Source organism: Muntiacus reevesi, chromosome X (genome assembly GCF_963930625.1).
Source record: "Muntiacus reevesi chromosome X, mMunRee1.1, whole genome shotgun sequence".
Classification (NCBI taxonomy): Eukaryota; Metazoa; Chordata; class Mammalia; order Artiodactyla; family Cervidae; genus Muntiacus; species Muntiacus reevesi.
In genome coordinates, this window is record NC_089271.1 from 12,732,772 (window position 1) to 12,758,241 (window position 25,470).

The 25,470-nt window shown below is 37.3% G+C and overlaps 1 protein-coding gene across 2 annotated transcripts in view; it reads left to right on the top strand.

Moving 5' to 3' along the window:
- The window catches only part of MOSPD2 (motile sperm domain containing 2), an 82,860-nt gene that overhangs the window by 33,606 nt on the left and 23,784 nt on the right, over window positions 1-25,470 (top strand). For both annotated transcript variants that reach the window (XM_065915884.1, XM_065915885.1), the window contains exon 8: window positions 6,292-6,416. In XM_065915884.1, coding sequence (XP_065771956.1) covers window positions 6,292-6,416 — 125 coding nt within the window. The remainder of the gene's footprint in view (window positions 1-6,291; window positions 6,417-25,470) is intronic.

The following is a 25,470-nucleotide window of genomic DNA, read 5'->3' on the forward strand; positions in this document are numbered from 1 at the left end:
TTGAATCTGTTCATCACCTCCACTGTATAATCATAAGGAATTTGATTTAGGTCATACCTGAATGGCCTAGTGGTTTTCCCTATTTTCCTCAAATTTAAGTCTGAATTTTGCAATAAGGAGCTCATAATCTGAGCCACAGGCAGTTCCAGGTCTTATTTCTGTTGACTATAGAGCTTCTCCTCTTTGGCTGCAAAGAATATAAATCAGTCTGATTTCAGTATTGACCATTTGGTGATGTCCTTGTGTAGAGTTGTCTCTTGGGTTGTTAGGACAAGGTATTTGCTTCACTAGTAAATTCTACTAGACCTATATAGAAGAAGAAAATACCAACTCTTCTGAAACTCTTCCAGAAAATATAAAGCATGTCCCAACTCATTTTATGAGGCGAGTATATCCCTAATACCAAACCTCACAGGAAAAGAAAACTAGAGACTAATATTCCTTATGAATATAAATGAACCAACCCTCAAGAAAGTATTAACAAACTGAATCTAGCAAGCATGTGAATGGTGTTATATGCTGTGATCAAGTGGGATTTATTCAGGAATGCAAAGTCGGTTCAACATATGAAAATTAACCAGGTATTCAACATATTAATAAAGGAGGAAAAAAACCACGTGATAATTTTAATAGACACAAGAAAAATTTGAGAAAATCCACTGCACTCTCCTGATAACAGTACCCAAGAAGCTAGGAATAGAAGGCAGAAAGAGTTGGAATGTCTGAATAGTTAGTGGGGATCACAGTAGTTCACACAAGACTACTCTCACTTCTGATACCAACTGTAAATGTAAAGGGGTTTCCAAAAGCACCCTTAGGTTTACTACAGTCACTCACAGAATTCACTGAAAGGTATTATACTCAGCTATGATTTATTACTGAAAAAGGATTCAGATTAAAATCAGCCAAGGAAGAAAAACATATGGCAGAATCCAGGAAAGTATCAAATGTGAAGTGCATTACTTTCCCACCATCAGTAGGTGACAGTGCTCGTAGAGTACCACCAACCAGGAAAGCTCACCCAAGCACTGACGTTCAAAGCTTTTACCGGGGCTCCATCACCCAGGCCTGACCAGTTTATCGCATGGTTCACCTCAGTCTCCAGTCTCTCCAGGGGTCTCCAGATACTGTGCGACCCAAAGCCCCCAAACTAAATCATACTGTTCAGTGTGCCTCAAGCATATAGGCAACCAAAGACACTCCGACAGACATGAAGATTACTTCTGAAAACTGAGGATAAAGGCCAGACCTTTCTTTGAGTAAAGTTAATTCTTCACAGAAGAGAATTTCCTCACCCTGATAAAGGACATCTGTGTAAAACTTCATCTTTGAAAACCCCCAGTTAGCATCATGCTTAGTAAAAGAATGAATACTTTCCCCCTAAGATCAGGAACCAGATAAAGTTGTCAGCTCTTACCATTTAGATTGTCAGGGCACTTAGGCAAGAAAAAGAAAAACCATTCAGATTAGAAAAGAAGTCATACTGTTCATATTTGCAGGTGACATCTATATGGAAAACTTTAAGTAATACAAACCATACATACACAGAAGCCTGTTAGAACCAGTAAACAAGTTCAGCAAGGTGACCTGATGCAAAGTCAATACATGAAATCAACTGTGTCTATGCATTAGCAATGAATAACCCAAAATGATATTATATAATCATTCCAGTTATAATAGCATCACAAAGAATAAAATACTTAGAAATAAAAATAATAAAAAGGTGAAGACTCATACACTGAAAACTATAAAACACCACTGAAGGGAATTCAAGATCTAGGTAAATATTCATATCTTGTTCATGGATTAGAAGACCTGTTAATTACCAAGATGGCAGTGCTTCAAAGTTGATTTACAGATTCAGTGCAGTTTCTGTCAAAATTCCAACTGCTGCCCCCACTTTTTTTTTTTTTTTTTAACAGATTCGGAAAAGTTTGTCCTTAAATCATATGGAGATGCATGAGACCCAGAGTAATAAAGATAGTCTTGAGTAAGAACAGTGAAATTGAGGGACTCACACCTCTTGATTTTATTAATTTTTAAACTATTTTTGACTGATGATTTTTTTAATAATTTTATTTCTTTACTTTTGGCCATGCTGGGTCTTCACTGCTGTCTGGGCTTTTCTCTAGTTGTGGAGAATGCGGGATACCCTTCAGTTGCAGTGTGTGAGCCTCTCATTGTGGTGACCCCTTATGTTGCAGAACACTGGCTGTAGATAAGCGCCCTTCAGTAATCATGGCACACAGGCTCAGTAGTCTCAGCTCGCAAACTCTAGAGCGCTGGCTCAGTAGCTGCAGCACACGGGCCCAGTTTCTCCGTGGCATGTGGAATCCTCCGAGGCCAGAAATTGAACCTGTGTCCCCTTCATTGGCAGGTGGATTCTTACCCACTGCACCACCAGGAAAGTCAATCTCTGGATTTTAAAATTCACTATAAAGCATTAAGACATGGTGGTGTGAACACTGTAATAGAAATAAAGATCAGTAAAATAGAATTGAGAGTCCAGAAATAAATCCTAACATTTATGATTGATTTCTTGACAATGGTGCCAAGACAATTAAGTGGAGAAAGATTAGCCTTCTAAACAAATGATACTGGAACAACTGAATATCAGCATTCAAAAGAATGAAGTTGGACCTCTACCTTCCAACATCTACAGAAATGAACTCTAAATGGATCAGAGTTAAAACTATAAACCTGTTAGAAACACCATAGGGGTAAATCAATGTGACCTTGGAGTAGACAGTGGTTTCTTAGGTATGACCCAAAAAGCACAAGCAACAAAGGAATAGATATATTGTACTTCGTTAATACTGAAAACTTGTTTACCTTAAAGGACACCATCAAGAAGGTAAAAAGACAGTTCTCAGAATGGAAGAAAATATTTACAAATCAGACATCAGAAAAGGGACTTATGAGTAGGATATATAAATGACTTTTATAATGCAACAATAAAATGACAAGTGACCCAGTTGAAAAGGACAAAAGATTTTAATAGATATTTTGCCAAAGAAAATATGCGAATGGGTGATAAACCCATAAAAGCTGCTCAACATCATTAAAGAAATGCAAATTAAGACCAAATGAGATACTACTTCAACATCTACTAGGAGGGCTGTAATAAAAAATACAGAATAAAGTAACAAGTGTCCATAATGATGTAGAGAATTTGGAACCCTCATACACTGTGGGTGAGAATGTTAAATAGTGCAGCCACTGGAAAAACAGTTGGCCATTCCTCAAAAAATGAAATACAGAGTTATCATGTGACCTAGCAATTTCACTCCTAGGTATATGTCCCAGAGAATTGAAAACGTGTATCTACACAAAGAGTTCTACACAAAGGTTCATAATAGCATTATTCATAGTAGTGAAAAGTGGAAATAATCCAAAGTTCATCAGTTGATGAATGGATAAACAAATGTTCAGTTCAGTGGCTCAGTCGTGTCTGACTCTTTGCAACCCCATGGACTGCAACAGGCCAGGCTTCCCTGTCCATCACCAACTCCTGGAGCTTGCTCTAACTCATGTCCATCGAGTCGGTGATGCCATCCACCATCTCATCCTCTATCGTCCCCTTCTCCTCCCACCTTCAATCTTTCCTAGCATCAGGGTCTTTTCCAGTGAGTCAGTTCTTTGCATCAGGTGGCCAAAGTATTTGAGTTTCAGTTTCAGCATCAGTCCTTCCAATGAATATTCAGGACTGATTTCCTTTAGGATGGACTGGTTGGATCTCCATGCAGTCCAAGGGACTCTCAAGAGTCTTCTCCAACACCACAGTTCAAAAGCATCAATTCTTCGGTGCTCAGCTTTCTTTATAGTCCAATTCTCACATCCATACTTGACTACTGGAAAAACCACAGCTTGAACTAGAGACCTTTGTCGGCAAGTAATGTCTCTCTGCTTTTTAATATGTTGTCTAGGTTGGTTACACCTTTTTTTCCAAGGACCAAGCAGCTTTTAATTTCATAGCTGCAGTCACCATCTCAGGTGATTTTGGAGCCCAAGAAAATAAAGTCTGTCACTGTTTCCATTGTTTCCCCAGCTATTTGCCATGGAGTGATAGGACCAGATGCCATGATCTTCGTTTTTTGAATATTGAGTTTTAAGCCAACTTTTTCACTCTCCTCTTTCACTTTCATCAAGAGGCTCTTTAGTTTCTCTCACTTTCTGCCATAAGGGTGGTATCATCTGTGTATCTGAGGTTATTGATAATAACAAATGCTAATAAACAGCAAATAAACAGATGTTATATAACCATGAAATGAAAAATTATTCAGCCATAAAAAGGAATTAAATATGATACATGCTCCATTACAGATGATCCTTAAAAACATGCTGAGTGAACAAAGCTAGTAGGAAATAAAAACACGTATTTATAAAAACTCAGTTATAAAAATGGGCAAATCCATAAAGACAGAAACTAGATTAATGGTTGTCAGGGAGAAAGGAAGATAAGGAGAGATTGCCCATGGGTGGAGATTTCTTTTTGGATGATGAAAATGTTCCAAAATCAGATAGTGGTGATGAGTTCCACAACTCTGTGAATATACTAAAGAAAAATCATTGATGAGTATACATTAAAAAAGTGAATTTTATGGTATGTAAATTTTATCTCAATAAAAGCTGTTATAAAAAGTCAGCTTTAGCACTTCAGTTACTTTCAAGTACCATAGCTTCAAACATGCCAACTCAGACTTTTTAAATTGAAATTAATGAAAATGTAAATGTTATGTAGAAAATTTTTAAAATAATTAGCCAAAGTAAAAATGCAATTTTCTGAACTACTGTTTAATGTTCATTATCATGCTGTTTTATTTCTTGACTTTTTCATTGATGCTTTTGCAAATTAATTCAGGATTTCTCTTTTAATTCCATTAAAATGTGCTTAGGAAGTCATGATTGAAAGGTTAAAAAGTTTATCAAAATGGCATGATAGAACAAAACTGTAGTTACTAAATAGCTGTGTTTGAGAATTTTATTCTTGGAGATTGTATAATATCGTCATAACTCTAAGCTGCAGGGCTTAAGAGAAAGGCACAGAAGTTTAAGGTTAGGGTGAAAAGTCTGGGTCTGGCTCACATACATAAGGGAAGTGCTTTTTCTTTGTCTTCCTGACTTCCCATTTTAGAAGATTTTTCAGATTGGGGATTTATTAGAGAAGCATAAGGAAAATGACTTTTCCCATACTATTGTACAGGTGGTGAATCACAATGCAGTTTGATTCATTGTCTGGAAATCTTAGAAGTCGGGATCATTGATGGATTTGTTCACAGGCCAAAACCATAAGTTTGTTAATGAACATCAAGGTAATTTAATCCCCCAGAATCTTCCTGGAACATTTGAAATCCATAAGGCACAAAGTATAAATGCCTACAGGGATTCAGTGCAGTTCAGTTGCTCAGTCGTGTCCAACTTTGCAACCCCATGGACTGTAGCATTCCAGGCTTGCCTGTCCACCACCAACTCCTGGAGCTTGCTCAAACTCATGTCCATTGAGTCAGTGATGCCATCCAACCATCTCATCCTCTGTCGTCCCCTTCTCCTCCCACCTTCAATCTTTCCCAGCATCAGGGTCTTTTCAGATGAGTCAGTTCTTTGCATCAGGTGGCCAAAGTATTGGAGTATCAGCTTCAGCATCAGTCCTTCCAGTGAATATTCAGGACTGATTTCCTTTAGGATGGACTGGTTGGATCTCCTTGCAGTCCAAGGGACTCTCAAGAGCCTTCACCAACACCACAGTTCAAAAGCATCAATTCTTCGGTGCTCAGCTTTCTTTATAGTCGAATTCTCACATCCATACATGACTACTGGAAAAACCACAGCTTTGACTAGAGACCTTTTTCAGCAAGTAATGTCTCTGCTTTTTAATATGCTAAGTTGGTCATCGCTTTTCTTCCAAGGAGCAAGCATCTTTTAATTTCATGACTGCAGTCACCATCTGCAGTGATTTTGGAGCCCCCAAAAATAGTTTATCACTGTTCCCATTGTTTCCCCATCTATCTGCCATGAAGTGATGGGACCAGATATCATGGTCTTAGTTTTCTGAATGTTAAACTTTAAGCCAACTTTTTCACTCTGCTCTTTCATCAAGAGGCTCTTTAGTTCTTCTTCACTTTCTGCCATAAGGGGTTAGAGAATGTGAATATAACTATCATGCCATGGAAAAATACATATTAACAGATTATAGCCCAAACTAATCTCAGAGGACCTACGTTAGCACATACGGTAAGTAAATCGAGAAAGAGAATGAAAGGAATTTAATACAGTGATTGTCTTTTTCTTCAGCTGCTTTCAAAATTGTGAAAACTTGGCTTGGTCCAGAAGCAGTGAGTTTGTTGAAGTTTACGAGTAAAAATGACATCCAAGACTATGTCAGTGTAGAATACCTGCCGCCTCACATGGGTGGAACTGTAAGTACAGTACCTAAAACCTGTTTTTAAAATAAGACTGGGTCGTGACACATGAGGCTGATTCTTTCCTCAACAGAAACAGAAAAGCAATATCTTAACATCCTAAGAAAAATTAGATACTCTAAAATAGCAACCAGAGTTACAGACACTTTTTATTAAAAATTTTGAGTTTTTAAATTATTTTTGAATAGGTCACGGTTTTATATGATTTTAAACTGAAAGATACTCAGTAAAAGTATTCAGAAACAAGTATTCAGTAAAAGTTGTACTGCTATGGCTACCATCCTGTTCTCCTCTCTAGTTTAATTTCTTTTTTTTTTATTTCCAGGGACCTGTGTTACCTATATAAAATCTATACCAAATATGTAATATATAAACAACTATAGTATTCATATATATATATATATAAAATTCTTTTTCCCTCACATCATGGTTTTAACCAAGTAGTTTATTTATACACTATTGTGTGAGCTGCTTTTTGCTTCACAAAATCTCTTAGAAATCATTCAAAATCATTATGTGATAAGCTGTCTTATTCTTGTTCGTGGCTACATAGTATTCCACTGTCTAGAGATGCCCCATAAATTGTTTAATGAATGACTATAAATCACTTAATTGCCTTTTGATGTCACTTTAGTTTGATTTCGGTTATTTACTGTTGAACAGTTTTTAATTTAAAAGTTAATATATATTATAATATTTTTTGGAAATGATCTTACCAGTTACAAATAAGAGACCAGAAGTAAGTAGATATGTGTTAAATTTTTAGTACTCCATAGCAATTAACATAATTTGATAAAGACTTTTTTAAAAAAAAAAACTGTTAAACCTATGGATTTTGTATGCTTTGGGTTAATTTGATTGATAATACTTCAGTTATTTGACTTTTGCAATCTACTTTGTACTGGCACAATTACATTCAACTAGAATCAAAGGAGTAACAAAATGAAAAGTTTTTGTGTATCGTTTTCTGTGTTTTCTTTCATTGGAAAAAAATCTTGAATTGTTAATTTTGGGGGGAAGTTATCAACCTTTTGTTCTACAATACATCTGGAACCTATGAAAGACTGGATAAAATATCTGAACCACAATTGACTCTCCACCAGAGTGGTGTATTATACAGAAAGTTCTCAGCAGCTTTTGACAACCAGCTAAGGATGATTTTAAGAAAAGAAAGGAAGAATAGTATGAGGTCCCTAGATAATACTTATGAACTGAGACTCAGATTTATTTTAAAAGAAAATATATATATCCTTATGTCTGAGACTGTTTCCGGGCTATCACAACGTAATCCTACAGAGAACTCCACAACACTCCAACTCACTGCAAAAGAAACTGGGTGGGATAAGGGTAGCAAAAATAGAAATTTTTTCATATAGAGACATGCACAATTATTTCTTCAGCCAAACTGAACCTTAAACTGGTTATGAGTATCTTGATTCCTAGACATCTGAAAAACCAAATGAAAAGACTCTTATTACTGAATGATGGTCATCAAAGATGATTTCAAAGATGTTTCTTTTTCTTCCCCTAAATATTGAATTATTTCTAATTTTTTTAACTTTTATTGTCAGTTTCAAGTGTACATCTAAATGAATGAATCAGTTGTACATATATCCATTCTGTTTCAGATTCTTTTCCCATATAGGTTATTGCAGAGTGTTGAGTTCCCTGTTGTGTATAGTAGGTTATTAGGTTGGTGCAAAAGTAATTGCAGTTTTGCATTGTTGAACTTTGCCATTTTTTTAATATATATATTTTATTGAAGTATAGTTGACTTACAGTGTTTCATGTGCACAGCAAGGTGATTGAGTTATACAAATACATATATATTATTTTTGAAATTATTTTCTATCATAGGTTATTACAAGATATTGACTATAGTTCCATATGCTATACAGTAAAACTTTGTCGCTTATTGCATATCTAGTTTTTAATTAGAACTCTAGCATTCTAGTCATACTAAGTCAAACAGGTGGAATCAAAATGTCATAATTTTTTAGTTAGTCAAAAATTCATAAGTTTTCTAAAATATATATATTACACATTTACATATGTGTCTACAAAACTTTTTCTACTATACTTGATAAAGGCTTGAGAAAGAGTATCCAAAAAAAAGAAGAGATGGAAAAATTAGAGAACATAAACTAAATGAAATGGGAGCCCTGAATATGAAATAGAAAAAAGTGAAATATACTAGATAAAACTAAAAGATCATGATATAGTCAAGTTGTTTTTAAACATGACTGCTCGTTAGAAACATATCTGGAGCTCTGGAGAGAAAAAGAGATACCTGAGCATTTGTATTTTTCAAAAAGTTTCAAGATAATTCTGATATGCATCTAGATTTTAAAAAGTGATTACAAGTTTTTTTCTGTTAGATCCTAGTTTTGGTGATATAGAGTTCTATTATTTTTCTGTTGACCAATCATGATACGGTGGTATTAAGTGAGTAATATAATCACAAAAGTAAAAGATGTTTATCAGTTTTCACAGTCAATAGCCAGACAAAAAATAAAAGTTAATTACAATTGCAAGCCATAATGGGAACATGATTAACTTAACAATATAAAATAATTACATACAATTTGGTGGGGAGGTCAAGCAGACTGATGTGGTAAGTAGAAGTGTGTACATGCACATGTTTTCATCCACCCTGCCAGTCTATGTCTTTTGGTTGGTGCATTTAATCTATTTACATTTAAAGTAATATCGATATGCATGATGTTGTCAAAAGCTTTTTCTGCATCTACAAAGATAATTATGTGGTTTTTATTCTTCTGTTTGTTAATATGATATATCACACTAATTGGCTTGCATTGAAGAATCCTTGCATCCCTGGGATAAATCCCACTTGATCATGATGTATTGTTGGATTTGGTTTGCTAGTATTTTGTTGAGAATTTTTGCGTCTGTTTATCTGTGATATTGGCCTGTAATTTTCTTTTTTTGTGCTTTGTCTGATTTTGATATCAGAGTGATGATAACCTTTTAGAAGCTGTTTGGGAGTTTTCCTTCCTCTGCAGGAGTTTCAAAAAAATAGGTGATAAGTTTTCTCTAAATGTGAGATATAATTCACCTTTGAAGCCATGTGGCCCTGGACTTTGTTGAGAGTTTTTAAAATCACAGTTTCAATATCACTTGTTATTGGTCTGTTCACATTTTCTAGTTTGTCCTGGTTCAGTCTTGGCAGGTTGTGCCTTTCTAAGAATTTGTCCATTTCTTCTAGATTGTCTGTTTTATTGGCACATGTAGTAGTGTAGTAGTAGTCTCTCATGATCCTTTGTATTTCTGTGGTGCTTATAGTAATTTCTTTTTCATTTGTAATTGTACTGATTTGAGTCCTCCCTTTTTTTCATGATGAGTCTAGCTAAAAGTTTATTTTGTGTATCTTTTGAAAGACCCAGATTTTAGTTTCATTCATCTGTTCTATTGTTTTGTCTCCATTTCATTTATTTCTACTCTGATCTTTATGATTTCTTTCCTTATGCTAACTTTGGATTTTGTTTGTTCCTCTTTCTCTAGTTGCTTTAGGTGTAAGTTTAGGTTGTTTATTTGAAATTTTTCTTGTTTTCTGTGGTAAGATCATATTGCTATAAATTTCCCTCTTAGAATTGTTTTTGTTGCTTCACATAGGTTTTAGATTGTCGTGTTTTGTCATTAGTCTCTAGGCATGTTTTTATTCTCTCTTTGATTTCTTTAGTGATCCATTGGTTTAGTAACATATTGTTTAGCCTTCACGTGATTGTGTGTGTGTGTGTGTTTTCTTTACAGTTGTTACATGTAATTTAATTCTAATCTTAGTGTTGTGGTCAGAAAAGATGCTTCATATGATTTCAGTTTTCTTAAATTTACCAAGGCTTGATTTGTGGCCCAAGATGTGATGTATTCTAGAGAATGTTCCATGTGCACTTGAGAAGAAAGTGTATCTGCTGCTTTTAGATGGAATGTTTTGTAAATATCAGTTGGGTTTATCTGGTCTAATGAGTCATTTAAGGCCTATGTTCCTTATTGAATTTCTGTCTAGTTGATTTGTCCATTGGTGGAAGTGGGGTGTAAAGTCCCCCATTATTTTCTGTTTATTATCTATTTTTTGTTAAACTTTTTATTTTTTACTGGGATATAGCCAGCTAACAGTATTGTGATAGGTACAGGTGAACAGTGAAGGGTCAAGTCTCCCATTATTGTGTTACTGTTGATTTCCCTTAGCATTTGTCTTGTATATTGAGGGTCTCTATGTTGAGTGCATGTATATTTATATTGTTATATCTTCTTCTTGCATTAATCCCTTGATCATTATGTAATGTCTTTGTCTTTTATAACAGTCTTTATTTTAAAGTCTGTTTTGTCTGATATGAGTATTGCTACTCCAGCTTTCTTTTCATTTCTATTTGCATAGAATATCTTTTTCCATCCCCTCACTTTCAGTCTATATGTGTTCCTAGGTCTGAAATGGGTCTCTTACAGACAGCGTATATATGAGTATTATTTTTGCATCCATTCAGGCAGTTTGTGTCTTTCAGTTGGAGCATTTAACCTATTTACATTTAAGGTAATTATTGATATGTATATTCTTATTGCCATTTTTAAAAATTCTTTTGAAGTTGTTTTTGTAGGTCTTTTTCCCTCTTTGTTCTCTTCTCGTGATTTAGTGTTTGTATTGCTTTTTATTTTGTGTGTGTATCTATAGTGTATCTGTTGTAGTTTTTTGGTTCACATTTCCCATAATGTTTTTTTAATATTATTTAGTTCTTATTGCCCTGGGTCCTCATTGCTGCTCACAGGCTTTCTCTAGTTGCAGAGAGTGCGGGCTACTCTGTAGCTTCAGCATGCAGGCTTCTCATTGCCGTGCCTTCTCTCGTTGCAGAGCTCTGGAGTGCACGGCTTCAGTAGTTGAGGCATGTGGGCTCAATAGTTACAGCTCATGGGCTCTAGAGCACAGTGGTTGTGGCACATGGGCATTAGTTGCCAGAGGCATGTGGAATGTTCCTGGGCCGGGGATTGAACCTGTGTTTCCTGCATTGGCAGGCAGATTTTTATCTACTACACCACCAGGGAAGTCTTCCCATAAGGTTTTGATATAGCAATCTATCTATCTATATGTATATATACACAACATTGTTTTTAAGTTGCTGTTCACTTAATTTCAAATGCATTGCCCATTTTCTGCATTTGTACTCTCCTCACAGTTGCCAGTTTTGATACCATATTTGTGTGTGGATGATTTCCTACTTTTGCTGTATGTTTACTGGTAAGCTTTCCCATGTGGATTTTCATATTTCTAGGTGTGGCCTTTTCTTTTTTAACACCTAAAGAAGTACCTTTAGCATTTGTTGCAAAGCTGGTCTGGTGATGCTGAATTCGCTTAGCTTTTGCTTGTCTGTAATGCTTTCCGTTTCTTTGTGGAGTCTGAACAAGAGCTTTGCTGGTTAGAGTGTTTTTGGCTAGAGATTTTCTCCCTTTTGTCAGTTTGAATGTATCATGCTACTCTCTTCTGGCCTGCAGAGTTTCCACTGAAGAATCACCTGATAACTTTATGGGAATTCCCTTGTATGTTATTTGTTGCTTTTCCCTTGTTGCTTTCAATATTTTTTCTCTGTATTTTAATTTTTGTCAGTTTGATTAATATGTACCTCATGGTGTTCCTCCTTGGATTTATCCTGCCAGGGACTCTCTACACTTCCTGCTCTTGGGTGACTATTTCCTTTTTCAAGGGATATTTTGGCTGTAATTTCTTCAAATAGCTTCTCAGGCCCTTTCCCTCTTTCTTTCTCATTTCTTATCGTTTTTCATTCTATTTTTGTTTGTTCTGCAGCCATGATTTCCACCACTCTTCCAGTTCATTTATTCATTCTTTGCCTTAGTTATTCTGCTATTAATTCCTTCTAGTATATTTTTAGTTTGTATTGTGTTTTTTGATTTTTAGATTTTAAAAAAATACATATTTTTGGCTGCACTGAATCTTTGTTGCTTTGTGTGGGATTTCTCTAGTTGCAGCAAGCGGGGGCTACTCTTCATTGCTGTACATGGGCTTCTCGTTGTGGTGGCTTCTCTTGTTGCAGAGCACAGGCTCTAGGCACACAGGCTTCAGTAGTTGTGGCTCATAGGCTCAGTACATGGGCTTAGTTGCTCCCTGGCACGTGGAATCTTCCCCATCCAGGGATTGAACTCATATTGTCTCCATTGGCAGGTGGATTCCTATCCACTGCACCATTAGGGAAGTCCCAATTATTGAATTGTTTATCTCTGATTCTTCATTCTCTAAATCTTTTATCTCTTTGTTAAACATTTCTTAAATCTTCTTGGCCTGTGCCTCCATTCTTTTCCCAAGATTTTGGATCATCTTTACTCTGAATTCTTTTTCAGCTTGATTGCCTGTTTCCTCTTCATTTAGTTGTTCTTGTGGGTTTTTATCTTGTTCCTTCATCTGAAACATATTTGTGTCATCTTATTTTGTCTAACCTTCTGTGCTTGTTGTCATCTTTGTGCAGGCTACAGGATCCTAGTTCTTCTTGTTTCTGGTGCCTGCCCTCAGTGGGCAGGGCCATGCCAAGGGATATGTTTAGAGGCATCTTTGAGCTCAGTAAGGGCTTGTGGCTCAGCTGATAAAGAATCTGCCTGCAATGTGGGAGACCTGGGTTCGATCCCAGGGTTGGGAAGATCCTCTGGAGAAGGGAACAGCTACAGACTCCAGTATTCTGGCCTGGAGAATTCCATGGACTATATAGTCCATGGGGTCGCAGAGTCGGACACGACTGAGCGACTTTCACTTAACTTCACTTGAGCTCAGTATGACTTGAGGCAGCCTGTCTGATGCTGGATGGTGCTGTGTTCCTGTCTTGTTGATTGTTTGGCCTGAAGTATTTCAGCTCTGGAACCTGCAGACTGTTAGATGGGGCCAGGTCTTGGTGCCAAAACAGGGACCTCCATCTGGGAAAGCTCATATCCATCAATATTCTCTGAGGTCTCTGCCACCAGTATTCTTGCCTCCATAGGGAGCCACAGCCAACCTGCACCTGGCGAGGGGACTATCCAAGACCCATAAGTAGGTCTAGACTCTCGTGGGGTCATTGCTTTGCCCTGGGGCCCAGTTTTTGAGACCTTGTGTGTACTCTCCAAGAGCGGAGAATCTGTCTCGCCCCAGCCCTGTGGAGCCTGCTCAGGCAGTAGACCACTGGGGCAGTGCTCAGCATGTGTGGACCACTGAGGAGGCAGCCCCTCCTGGAGCCCACCAAGGCAAAGAGCAACACATGTTGAAAGAGCCTGCAGTGACAGCCTCACCCTTTACATGCCTCTGAACAATGGCACTTTGCTTCTATGGCGTCCCAGGCTTCTTCCATAAATATTCCTGGTTGTAGAGCTCCACCCGCCCATCCCTTCAGGCTTCCTCCCCACCACGGGCCGCAGGCTTTCACCAGGTCTGCTCTCTCCAGACCCAACACTGCAGCATCCAGCCCGTTTGCATCTGCAGACACATCTCGGGCTGGGGTGCACAGGTTGTGGCATGGACCACCTGTGGAGGTCTCACTCTGCTGCCCGCCACAGACTGGTTGCTGCATTCTCTGAGCCCCTGAAACACTTTTTCTGTCCCAGCTGATATCCCTGCCAATGAGGGGGCTTCCCCAGGCTCAGGAGCCTCTCCTCTCTTGCCCCTCCCTCCTTGGGGTGCAAGATCCCATTCAGCTTCCTGTTTCTTCTTTCTTTCTTTCATTCTACCTGGTTATGCAGAGATCTTTGTTGTCCTTTCAGCTGTCCGAAGTCCTCTTCTAGTGTTCAGCTTATACTCTGAGAATTGTTCCATCTGTAGGTGTATTCTCGATGTATTTGTGGGAAGAGGTGAGCTCCGTGTCCTCCTAGTCTGCCATCTTGACTCCTCCCCCGAAGCACTATTTTAAACTTCATGTTTCCTCCGTTCCTCTACTGAGGCTTTACATTTCACTTCTAAACCTAGAAAAACAAAGTGTGGTTCATTTCAAAAAGTATGTTTCATTTCAGATACTACCCTTGGTTAAAATAACTATTTGATTGGTTTGTTCTGTTAAATAATTTGCCAATACAGGTGTTGTTTCTTAAAAGTAGTTTTTACTACATGCTATTAATTTTATTTTTATGGGTAGAAAAAGGTATTTTATTTCCCTTCTCTGTTGTTGGAGATTTATTTCCTCAGAATTGTAGTTATAATAGTAATAGGACTACTGTTCACTAAAGTACATTTTTCCCCTAAATACATACACACTTCCTTAAATAAAGGAAACAATACCAAGGACTGAAAATTACAGCAGCACAATGAAAATTAAAAGTATGTTTACTTTTCCAAATCACTGCCACTGCAATTCCCCCAGGCAGTCGCTGTTTCAGAGTTTTTTCTTCTAGAAATACTCAGTCCATTGTTGTTTTTTAATGTAGTCATTATATGCTATTTAGTATATTATTCTGTTGTGTTTTTTTTCATATCATTTATTTTTAGGTCATACCATATTGATTGCTAGAGATCTAATAGATTCTCTAAACCATTGCAGAATACTCCATTGTGTGGGTCTAATGATGTATTATTATTCTATTCTCTTTTAAACTACCATTAATTTTCTAATCTTTTACCATTACTAACACTGATTCAGTGAATATTCTCATAACGAATTCTTAATACACAGAAGCAGCAGAATCTGTAGCAGATAAACTCCTTAATTGAAATCATTAGGTCAGTCGTTACATTTAGTTTAAACTTCAATAGCTGATTTGTGATACCTGTTACCAATTTCCCTGTAAAGAGATTGTACCTATTTAATGTGTGAGAATGCTTAAATCACATCCTTACCAACACCTATTTTCCTTATTTTAATCTTTGTCAGTCTCAGGTGAAAAAGACTTAACTATGGTTTGAATTTGCATTTTTTTATTGTAAGTGATGTTGAACATTTTTTAATGGTTTAAAAGGCAATCTACTTTTTTCTATGAACTCTCCATCATTCCTCTATTCCTTATTTTGTTGAGTTGTTACTCTTGTTGATTTTTCTATAATAAGAAAAAGTGGTTTTTGTTTCTATTATATGTAATACATATTTTCCCAGTTACGGACTTTTTAAAAATGCTTTGTTTTTAAAGTTTTTTTTAAATTTGTGGTTGGTTGATTTATTGGTTAGATTTTGTTTGTGTTGCCATTCAGAAATATTTCCCTTTATTGTTTATTTTCTATTGGAGTATAGTTGATTTACAATGCTTACTGAGAGTGAAAATGAAAGTTGCTCAGCTGTGTCTGACTCTTTACCAGCTGAGCCACAAGGGACGCCAAAGAATACTAGAGTGGGTAGCCTATCCCTTCTCCAATGGATCTTCCCGACCCAGGAATCAAACTGTGGTCTCCTGCTTTGCAGGCAGACCAGCTGAGCTACCAGGGAAGTCCTAAACTGCTGCTCCCCCCCCCCCAAACTAGAGACTAGTTGTTGTTGTTTAGTAGCTAAGTCATATCTGACTCTTTCACGACCCCATGAACTGTAGCCCACCAGGCTCCTCTGTCCATAGGACTCTTCAGGCAAGAATACTGGAGTGGGTTGCCATTCCCTTCTCCAGGGGATCTTCCCAACCCAGAGATCAAACCTGGGTCTCCTACATTAGAGGCAGATTCTCTTCCACTGAGCCACAGTTCAGGTATACAACAAAGTGATTCAGTTATACATATATGTGTATCTATTCTTCAAATTACTACAGAATATTGAGTGGAGTTCCTTGTGCTGTACAGTAGATCTTTGTTCATTATTTATTGTATTTTATTAAATTTATTTATTTTTTAATTAAAGGATAATTGCTTTACAGAATTTTGTTGTTTTCTGTCAGACATCAACATGAAATCAGCCTAGGTATACATATGTCCCTTCGCTGCTGAAACTCCAATACTTTGGCCACCTCATGTGAAGAGTTGACTCATTGAAAAAGACCCTGATGCTGGGAGGCATTGGGGGTGGGAGGAGAAGGGGACGAGGACGACAGAGAATAAGATGGCTGGATGACATCACCGACTCGATGGATCTGAGTTTGAGTAAACTGCAGGAGTTGGTGATGGACAGGGAGGCCTGGCATGCTGCAGTTCATGGGGTCGCAAAGAGTCGGACACGACTGAGCAACTGAACTGAACTGAGTGTATATATGTCTGTTCCAAACCTCCAATTTATTCCTCCCCTCCCAGCTTTTCACTTTTGTTACCATAAGTTTGATTTCTAAGTCTATGAGCTTGTTTCTGTTTTGTAAATAAATTCAATTGTACCTTTTTTTTTAGATTTTGTATATAAGTGGTATCATGAGATAATTATCTTTGACTTCACTTAGTATGATCATCCCAGGTCCGTCCATACTTCTGCAAATGGCATAATTTCCTTATTTTTAATGGCTGAGTAATACTGAGCAACTAGACTCAACTCTCAACTTACTATCTCACAATTTTCCTTTCTCTGCTCCTCTAAGCCTAGGTGTTGAGGAGTAAAATTTCTACTCTGCCTCTCATTGATTATTTGGAGAAATAGCCTGCTATCCAAATTTCAGTATGACAAAAAGCATGAAAGGTGACATAGAAATCCAGAATCCTTTCCTTTTAGAAAGTGGACAGAGAGTTCCAGTTTCTGGTTTTGCATATTAGATGCTTGGAAGTCGCTACCTTGTCCTAAAAGTAAAAAGCTGAGGAGAGTGATGACAGCAACAGCTCTTCATGAATTCATAAGAGAGGGGTAGACACAAGGCAGACTACTTAGACAGTCAAGTCTATGTAGGGAGTCTAGGTTTTCCAGAGTGGAGACTCACAAAGCAGAAACTACTGCCGGAGTTAAAAACCTAAATGGCAATTGGTGGATTGCTGGAGGCTCACTGGAAAATTCTCAGTTAACAACTCCAAGGGATCCAGTCACAAGAGGGACCCCACAACACTGTGACATTTACTTCCAGGAGCTCCACCAGATTTCTAAAGTAAATACTAGGGAAAAATCTCCTAGAACTTCCTGCAGGGGGAGCTGGAAGAAGAGCCATTTTGAAATGCACCAGAGGACTCAGTTCTTCTGCCATCATGGGAAATCAGTTAACCAGAGCCTACCTTCCTGTGGCATTATTATCAGAACCTAACTGACCTAGACAGCATATTAAAAAACAGAGACATTACCAACAAAGGTCCGTCTAGTCAAAGCCATGGTTTTTCCAGTGGTCATGTATGGATGTGAGAATTCGACTATAAAGAAAGCTGAGGGCTGAAGAATTGATGCTTTTGAACTGTGGTGTTGGAGAAGACTCTTGAGAGTCCCTTGGACTGCAAGGAGATCCAACCAGTCCATCCTAAAGGTAATCAGTCCTGAATATTCACTGGAAGGACTGATGCTGAAGCTGAAACTCCAATACTTTGGTCACCTGATGCGAAGAGCTGGCTCATTGGAAAAGACCCTAATGCTAGGAAAGATTGAAGGCAGGAGGAGAAGGGGATGACAGAAGATAAGATGGTTGGGTGGCATTACCAGCTCAACGGACACGAGTTTGAGCAAGCTCCAGGAGTTGGTGATGGACAGGGAAGTCTGGTGTGCTGCAGTCCATGGGGTCGCAAAGACTTAGACATGACTGAGCAACTGAACTGACTGAATATTCTATTGAATATTTGTACCACATTTTCTTTATTTATTTCTCTGTCAATGGACTTTTAGGTTGCTTCCAGGTCTTGGCTATTGTAAACAGTGCTTTGGTGAATATTGGGGTGCATGTAACCTTTTGAACATGGTTTTCTCCTAATATATGCTCAGCAGTGGGATTGCTGGATCATGGTAGCTCTGTGTTTGTTTTTTTTTTTTAAAGGAACCTCCGTACTGTTCTCCATAGTGGCTATCCCAATTTACATTCCCACCAACAATTCGTGGGGATTCCCTTTTCTTCAAACCCACTCCAGCATTTATTGTTTGCAGACATTTTGATGATGGCCATTTTGATTGGTGTGAGGTGATAGTTCATAGTTTTTTTGTTAAATTATTTTTTAATTGGAGGATAATTTCTTTACAGAGTTGTGCTGATTTCTGCCATACAACACTGCAAATCAGTCATAACTATGCATGCACACACACACATATGCCCTCCCTCTTGAGCCGCCCTCCCACCCCCTCACTCCACCCCTCTAGGTTGTCACAGAACACCAGGCTGGGCTCCCTATGTTGTATAGCAGTTTCCCACTAGCTTTCTGTGTTACACATGGTAGTGTATATATGTCAGTGCTATTTTCTCAATTCATTCCACCATCTCCTTCCCCCAGTGTGTCCACAAGTGCATTCTCTTCATCTGCATCTCCGTTTCTTCCCTGCAAATAGGTTCAATAGTAGCATTTTTCTAGATTCCATATATATATGTGCTAATATTACGGTATTTGTTTTTCACTGTCTGACTTACTTTACTCTGTATACAAGCTTCAGGTTCATCCACTTCAGTTCAACTGATTCACATTTGTTCCGTATTATGTCTGAGTAATATTCCTTTGTATATATGTACTGCAACTTCTTTACCAATTCATCTGTCGATGGACATCTGGATTGCTTCCATGTCCTAGCTTTTGTAAATAGTGCTGCAGTGAACATTGGGATATGTGTGTCTTTTTGAATTGTAGTTTTCTCAGTAGTGGGATTGCTGGGTCATATGGTACTTTTATTCCTAGTGTGTTTGTTTTAAAGGAATCTGCATAGATAATATATATGCTGGTGGGAGGGGGGATCGGGATGGGGAATACGTGTAACTCTATGGCTGATTCATATCAATGTATGACAAAACCCAAAAATGTTGTGAAGTAATTAGCCTCCAACTAATAAAAAAAAATTAAAAAAAAAAGAATAAGAAAAAAAAAAAATAAAATAAAGGAATCTCCATATTGGTCTCCATAGTGGCTTCATCAGTTTACATTCCCACCAACATTGTAGGAGGATTTCTTTTTCTCCACACCCTCTCCAACATTTGTTGTAGAATTTGTTGTTGTAGTTGTTGTAGACTTTTTGATGATAACCATTCTGACCAGTGTGAGGTGATACCTCATTATAGTTTTGATTTGCATTTCTTTAATATTTGATAATCTTGAACACCTTTTAATGTGTTTGTTGGTCATGTGTCTGCCTTCTTTGGAGAAATATCTGTTTAGGTCTTCTGCCCTTTTTTTGATTGGGTCATTTTTTTTTATAATGAGCTGTATGAGCAGCTTTTATATCTTGGAGATTAATCCTTTGTCAGTTGCCTCATTTGCAATTATTTTCTCCCATTCTGAGAGTTGTCTTTTCATTTTTTTTATAGTTGCCTTTGCTGTGTAAAAGCTTTTTGGTTCAATTATGTCCCATTTGTTTATTTTGTTTTCCTATCCATTACTCTAGAAGGTGGGTCAAAGAGGATCTTGCTGCAATTTATGTCAGAGTGTTTTGCCTATGTTTTCCTCTTAAAGAGTTTTATAGCTTCTGGCCTTACATTTAAGTCTTTTATCCATTTGAGTTTGTTTTTTGTATAGTGTTAGGCGGTGTTCTAATTCCATTCTTTTACATGTGGCTGTCCAGTTTTCCCATCACCATTTATTGAAGAAGCTGTTTTTTCTCCATTGTATATTCTTGCCTCCTTTGTCAAAGATAAACCCAGGCACCTATGGGCACTTTATTTCTGGGATTTCTGTCAAAGATAAACCCAGGCACCTATGAGCACTTTATTTCTGGGATTTCTGCTTATTCCATTTGTCTCTATTTCTGTTTTTGTGCCAGTACCATACTGTCTTAATGACTGTAGCTTTGTAGAATAGTCTGAAGTCAGAAAGGATTATTCTTCCACCTCTGTTTTACTTTCTCAAGATTGCTTTGGCTATTAGAGGTCTTTTGTGTTTCCATACAAACTGTAAATTTTTTTCTTCTAGTTCTGTAAAAAATGCCATTGGTAATTTGATAGTGATTGCACTGAATCTTGATAATTAGGTAATTTGCATTGGTAATTTGATAGTGGATTGTTTTGAGTAGTATAGTCATTTTCACAATATAGATTCTTCCAGGAACATGGTTTATCTCCCCATCTGTGTCATCTTTGATTTCTTTCATCAGTGTTTTAGTTTTCTGCTTATAGATCTTTTGTCTCTTTAGGTAGGTTTATACCTAGGTATTTTATTTTTGTTGCAGTGGTGAAGGAGATTGTTTCCTTAATTTCTTTTTCTGTTTTTTCATTGTATATTAGTGTATAGGAATGCAAGGAGTTTCTGTGTATTAATTTTGTATCCTGATACATTACTAAGTTCATTGATTAGCTCTAGACATTTTCTGGTGGCATTGTTAGGGTTTTCTATGTATAGTATCATGTCATCTGTAAACAGAGTTTTACGTCTTTTTTTTACAATCTGGATTCCTTTTATTTTCTTTTCCTCTAATTGCCATGGCTAGGACTTCCAAAACTATATTGAATAGTAATGGTGGGAGTGGAAATCCTTATCTTGTTCCTGATCTTAGAGGAATATCTTGTAGTTTTTATTTGCATTTCTCTAATAATTAACAGTGTTGAGCATCTTTTCATGTGCCTCTTGGCTCTCCATGTTTCTTCTTTGGAAAATTGTCTATATATGTCTTCTGCCCATGTTTTGATTGGGCTGTTTGGGTTTTTTAATATTGAGCTGCATGAGCTCTTTACAGAGATTAATCCCTTGTCAGTCACATCATTTGCAAATGTTTTCTTCCATTCTCTGGGTTGTCTTTTCATTTTGTTCATGGTTTTCTTTGCTATGCAAAAGGTTTTCAGTTTTATTTGGTTCAATTTGTTTATTTTTGTTTTTATTTCCATGACTGTAGGAGTCAGCTTGTAAGAGATATTGCTGCAATTTATGTCAAAGAATGTTCTGTGATGTTTTCCTCTAGGAGTTTAATAGTACTCATTGAATAGTACCATTAAATGGTCTTTAATCCATTTTGAGTTTATTTTTGTGTATGGTTTTAAAGAATGTTCTAATTTCATTCTTTTACATGTAACTGTCCGGTTTTCCCAGCACCATTTGTTGAAGAGATATTTTTCCCCAACTTTTAGTCTTACATCCTTTGTTGTAGATTAATTAACTATACATGTGTGGGTTTATTTCTGTACTTCTGTTCTATTGATCTGTATTTCTCTTTTTGTGCCACAAAAGAGATGCTATTTATTTCTTTTTGTGCCACAAAAGAGATGCTAAAGTCTCTTATGATGCTATTTTGATAACTGTTAGCTTTGTAGTATAGTCTCATGATTGATTTGGCTATTGGGGTCTTTTCTGTCTCCACACAGATTTTCAAATTTTTGTTCTGGGTAGAAGAAAAAATGCCATTGGTAATTTGTTAGGGATTGCATTGAATCTGTAGACTACCTTGGGTAGTATAGTCATTTTGACAGGATTAATTATTTCAATCAAAGAATATGCTATATTTTTCCTTCTGTTTGATTTCTTTCATCAGCATCTTACAGTTTTTAGAGTATATACCTTTTGCCTCCTTATGTAGGTTTATTACTAAGCATTTTTCTTCTTTCTGATGTGATGATGATGGGAATGTTTCCTTAATTTCTGAGCTTTCATTGTTAGTGTATAAAAATGCAAGAAATTTCTATGTATTAGCTTTGTATATTGCAACTTTACTGAATTCATTGATGACCTCTAGTAGTTTTCTGGAAGCATCTTTAGGGTTTTCTATGTATATAGTATCATGTCATCTGCAAACAGTGACTGTTTTGCTTTTCCAATTTATATTCCTTTTTCTTCTCTAATTTCTGTGTCTAGGACTTCTGAAACTATGTTGAATAAAAGTGATAGTGAATATTCTTGCCTCGTTCCTGATCTTAGAGGAAGTGCTTTCAGTTTTTCATCATAGAGTATCATGTTAGCTGTAGGTTTGTCATAGGTGACTTTTATTACTTTGAGAAATGTTCCCTTTATGCCTATTTCTTGGAGAGATTTTTTTTTATCATAAATGGGTGACTTTTAAAAATTTTATTTTTAATTGGAAGATAATTGCTTTACAATGTTATGTCCGTTTATGCCCTACAACAACCTAAATCAGTCATAAATACATGTGTGTCACTCCCTCTTGAACCTCCCTCCCACCCCCCCATCCTCTCTCTCTAGCTTGTCGAGCGCCAGGTTGAACTCCCTGTGCTATACAGCAACTTCTCACTTGCTGGCTTGTTACACATGGGAATGTATATGTTTCAATGCTACTCTCTCAATTCGTCATACCCTCTCCTTCCCCACTGTATCCACAAGTCTGTTCTCTATGTCTGTCTCTCTTCCTGCCCTGCAAATAGATTCATTAGTACTATTTTTCAACATTTCACATATAAGGGTTAATACACAATATTTGTATTTCTCTTTCTGAATTACTTCACTCTGTATCAGGATCTAGGTTCATCCACCTCAAGTCACCTGACTAATTGTTCCTTTTTATGGCTGAATAATATTCTATTGTATTTGTGTACCACAACTTATTTATCCATTCATCTGTCAACAGACATCTAGGTTGCTTTCATGTCCTGGCTATTGTAAATACTGTTGCAGTGAACTTTGGGGTACATGTGTCTTTTTGAATAAGGGTTTTCTCAGGGTATATGCCCAGTAGTAGGATTGCTAGATCATTGTTGTTGTTGTTCAGTTGCTCAGTTGTTTCCGACTCTTTCAACCCCATGGACTGCAGCACACCAAACTTCCCTGTCCTTCACCATCTCCAGAGATTGCTCAAACTCATGTCCATTGAGTCAGTGATGCCATCCAACCATCTCATCCTGTCTTCCCCTTCTCCTGTCTTCAATCTTTCCCAGCATCAGAGTCTTTTCTATTGAGTCAGCTCTTTGCATCAGGTGGCCGAAGTATTGGAGCTTCAGCATCAGTTCTTCCAATGAATATTCAGGGTTGATTTCCTTTAGGATTGACTGGTTTGATCTCCATGCAGTTCAAGGGACTCTCAAGAGTCTTCTCCAACACCACAGTTCAAAAGCATCAGTTCTTTGGTGCTCAGCTTTCTTTATGGTCCAACTCTCATGTCCTTACATGACTACTGGAAAAACCATAGCTTTGATTAGACAGATCTTTATCAACAAAGTAATGTCTCTGTTTTTTAATGTGCTGTCTAGGTTTGTTAGAGCTTTTCTTCCGAGGATCAAGTATCTTAATTTCATGGCTGCAGTAACCATCCGCAGTGATTTTGGAGCCCAAGGAAATAACGTCTGTCACTGTTTCCATTGTTTCCCCATCTATTTGCCATGAAGTGATTGGATTGGATGCCATGATCTTAATTTTTTTAATGTTGAGTTTTAAGTCAGCTTTTTCACTCTCCTCTTTTACCTTCATGAGGCTCTTGAGTTCCTTTTCACTTTCTGCTGTAAGAGCGCTGGATCATATGGTAGTTTTATTCCTAGTTTATCAAGGAATCTACATACTGTTCTTTATGGGTATTTTGTCAAGACCTTCTTTGCATGTATTGAGATCATCATATGATTTTTATTCTTAGTTTCTCAGTGTGGTATATCGCACTGATTTGCAAATATTGAAAAATCCTTGTGTCCTTAAGGATAAATGCTACTTGATTTTGGTGTATGATCCTTCTAATGTATTGTTGAATATGGTCTGCTAGTATTTTGTTGAGGATTTTTGCATCAGTGTTCATCAGTGATACTGGCCTATGATTTTTTTGTGGGGTGTGTGATATGTGTCTGGTATTGGTATCAGGATGATGCTGTCCTCATAAAATGAGTTTAGGAGTGATTTTTCCTCAGTGGTTTTTTTGAAGATTTTCAGAAGAATTTGCCTGTGGAGCCATCTGGTCCTGTAGTTTTGTTTGTTAGGAATTTTTCTAACATAGTTTCAAGTTTAGTACCTGTGATTGGTTTGTTCATATTTTCTGTTTCTTACTGGTTCATTTTTGGGAGATTGTAACTTTCTAAGAATTTGTTTCTTCTACATTGTTCATTTTATTGGCTTATAGTTTATAATAGTCTCCTGTGATCCTTTGTATTTCTGTGGTATTTATTGTAATTTCTCTTTTTTTTATTTGTAATTTTATTGACTGGAACCCTCCACCTTTTTTTTCTTATTCATTTATTTTTGGTAGCAGTAGGTATTTGTTGCTGTTAAGGCTTTCTCTAGTTACTGTGAGCAGGGACTACTCTGTAGTTGTGGTGTGCCAGCTTCTTATTGTGGTGGCTTCTCTTATGTGTGGAGTATGGGCTCTTGAGCATTCAGGCATCAATAGTTGTGGTACATGGGCTCAGTTGCCCTGCAGCTTGTTGTATCTTCGTGGCCCAGGGATCAAAGCTGTATCCCCTGCATTATCAGGCAGATTCTTAAAGACTGGACCATCAGGGAAGTCCTCACTTTGTTTTTCTTTTTCTTTTTTTTTTTTTTACTGATGCTGCTGCTAAGTCCCTTCAGTCGTATCTGACTCTGTGCAACCCCTTAGACGGCAGCCCACCAGGCTCCGCTGTCCCTGGGATTCTCCAGACAAGAACACTGGAGTGGGTTGCCATTTTCTTCTCCAATGCATGAAAGTGAAAAGTGAAAGTGAAGTCACTCAGTCATGTTCGACTGTTCACGACCCCATGTACTGCAGCCTACCAGGCTCCTCCGTCCACAGGATTTTCCAGGCAAGAGTACTGGAGTGGGCTGGCATTGCCTTCTCCTTTTTACTGATGAGTCTTGCTAAAAGGTTTATCAGTTTTGTGTATCATCTAAAAGAACCAGCTTTTAGTTTCATTGATCATTTCTATTGTTTATCTCTATTTCATTTCTTTCTGATCTGATATTTATGATTTGTTTCCTTCTATTGACTTTGGGGTTTGCTTCTTCTTCTTTCTCTATTTACTTTAGGTGATGTTGTTCAGTTCTTAAGTCGTGTCCAACTCTTTGCAACCCACCAGGCTCCGCCGTCCCTGGGATTCTCCAGACAAGAACACTGGGGTGGGTTGCCATTTCCTTCTCCAGTGCATGAAAGTGAAAAGTGAAAGTGAAGTCGCTCAGTCATGTCCGACTACAGCATGCCAGGCTTCCCTGTCCTTCAGTATCTCCCAGAGTTAGCTCAAACTCATGTCC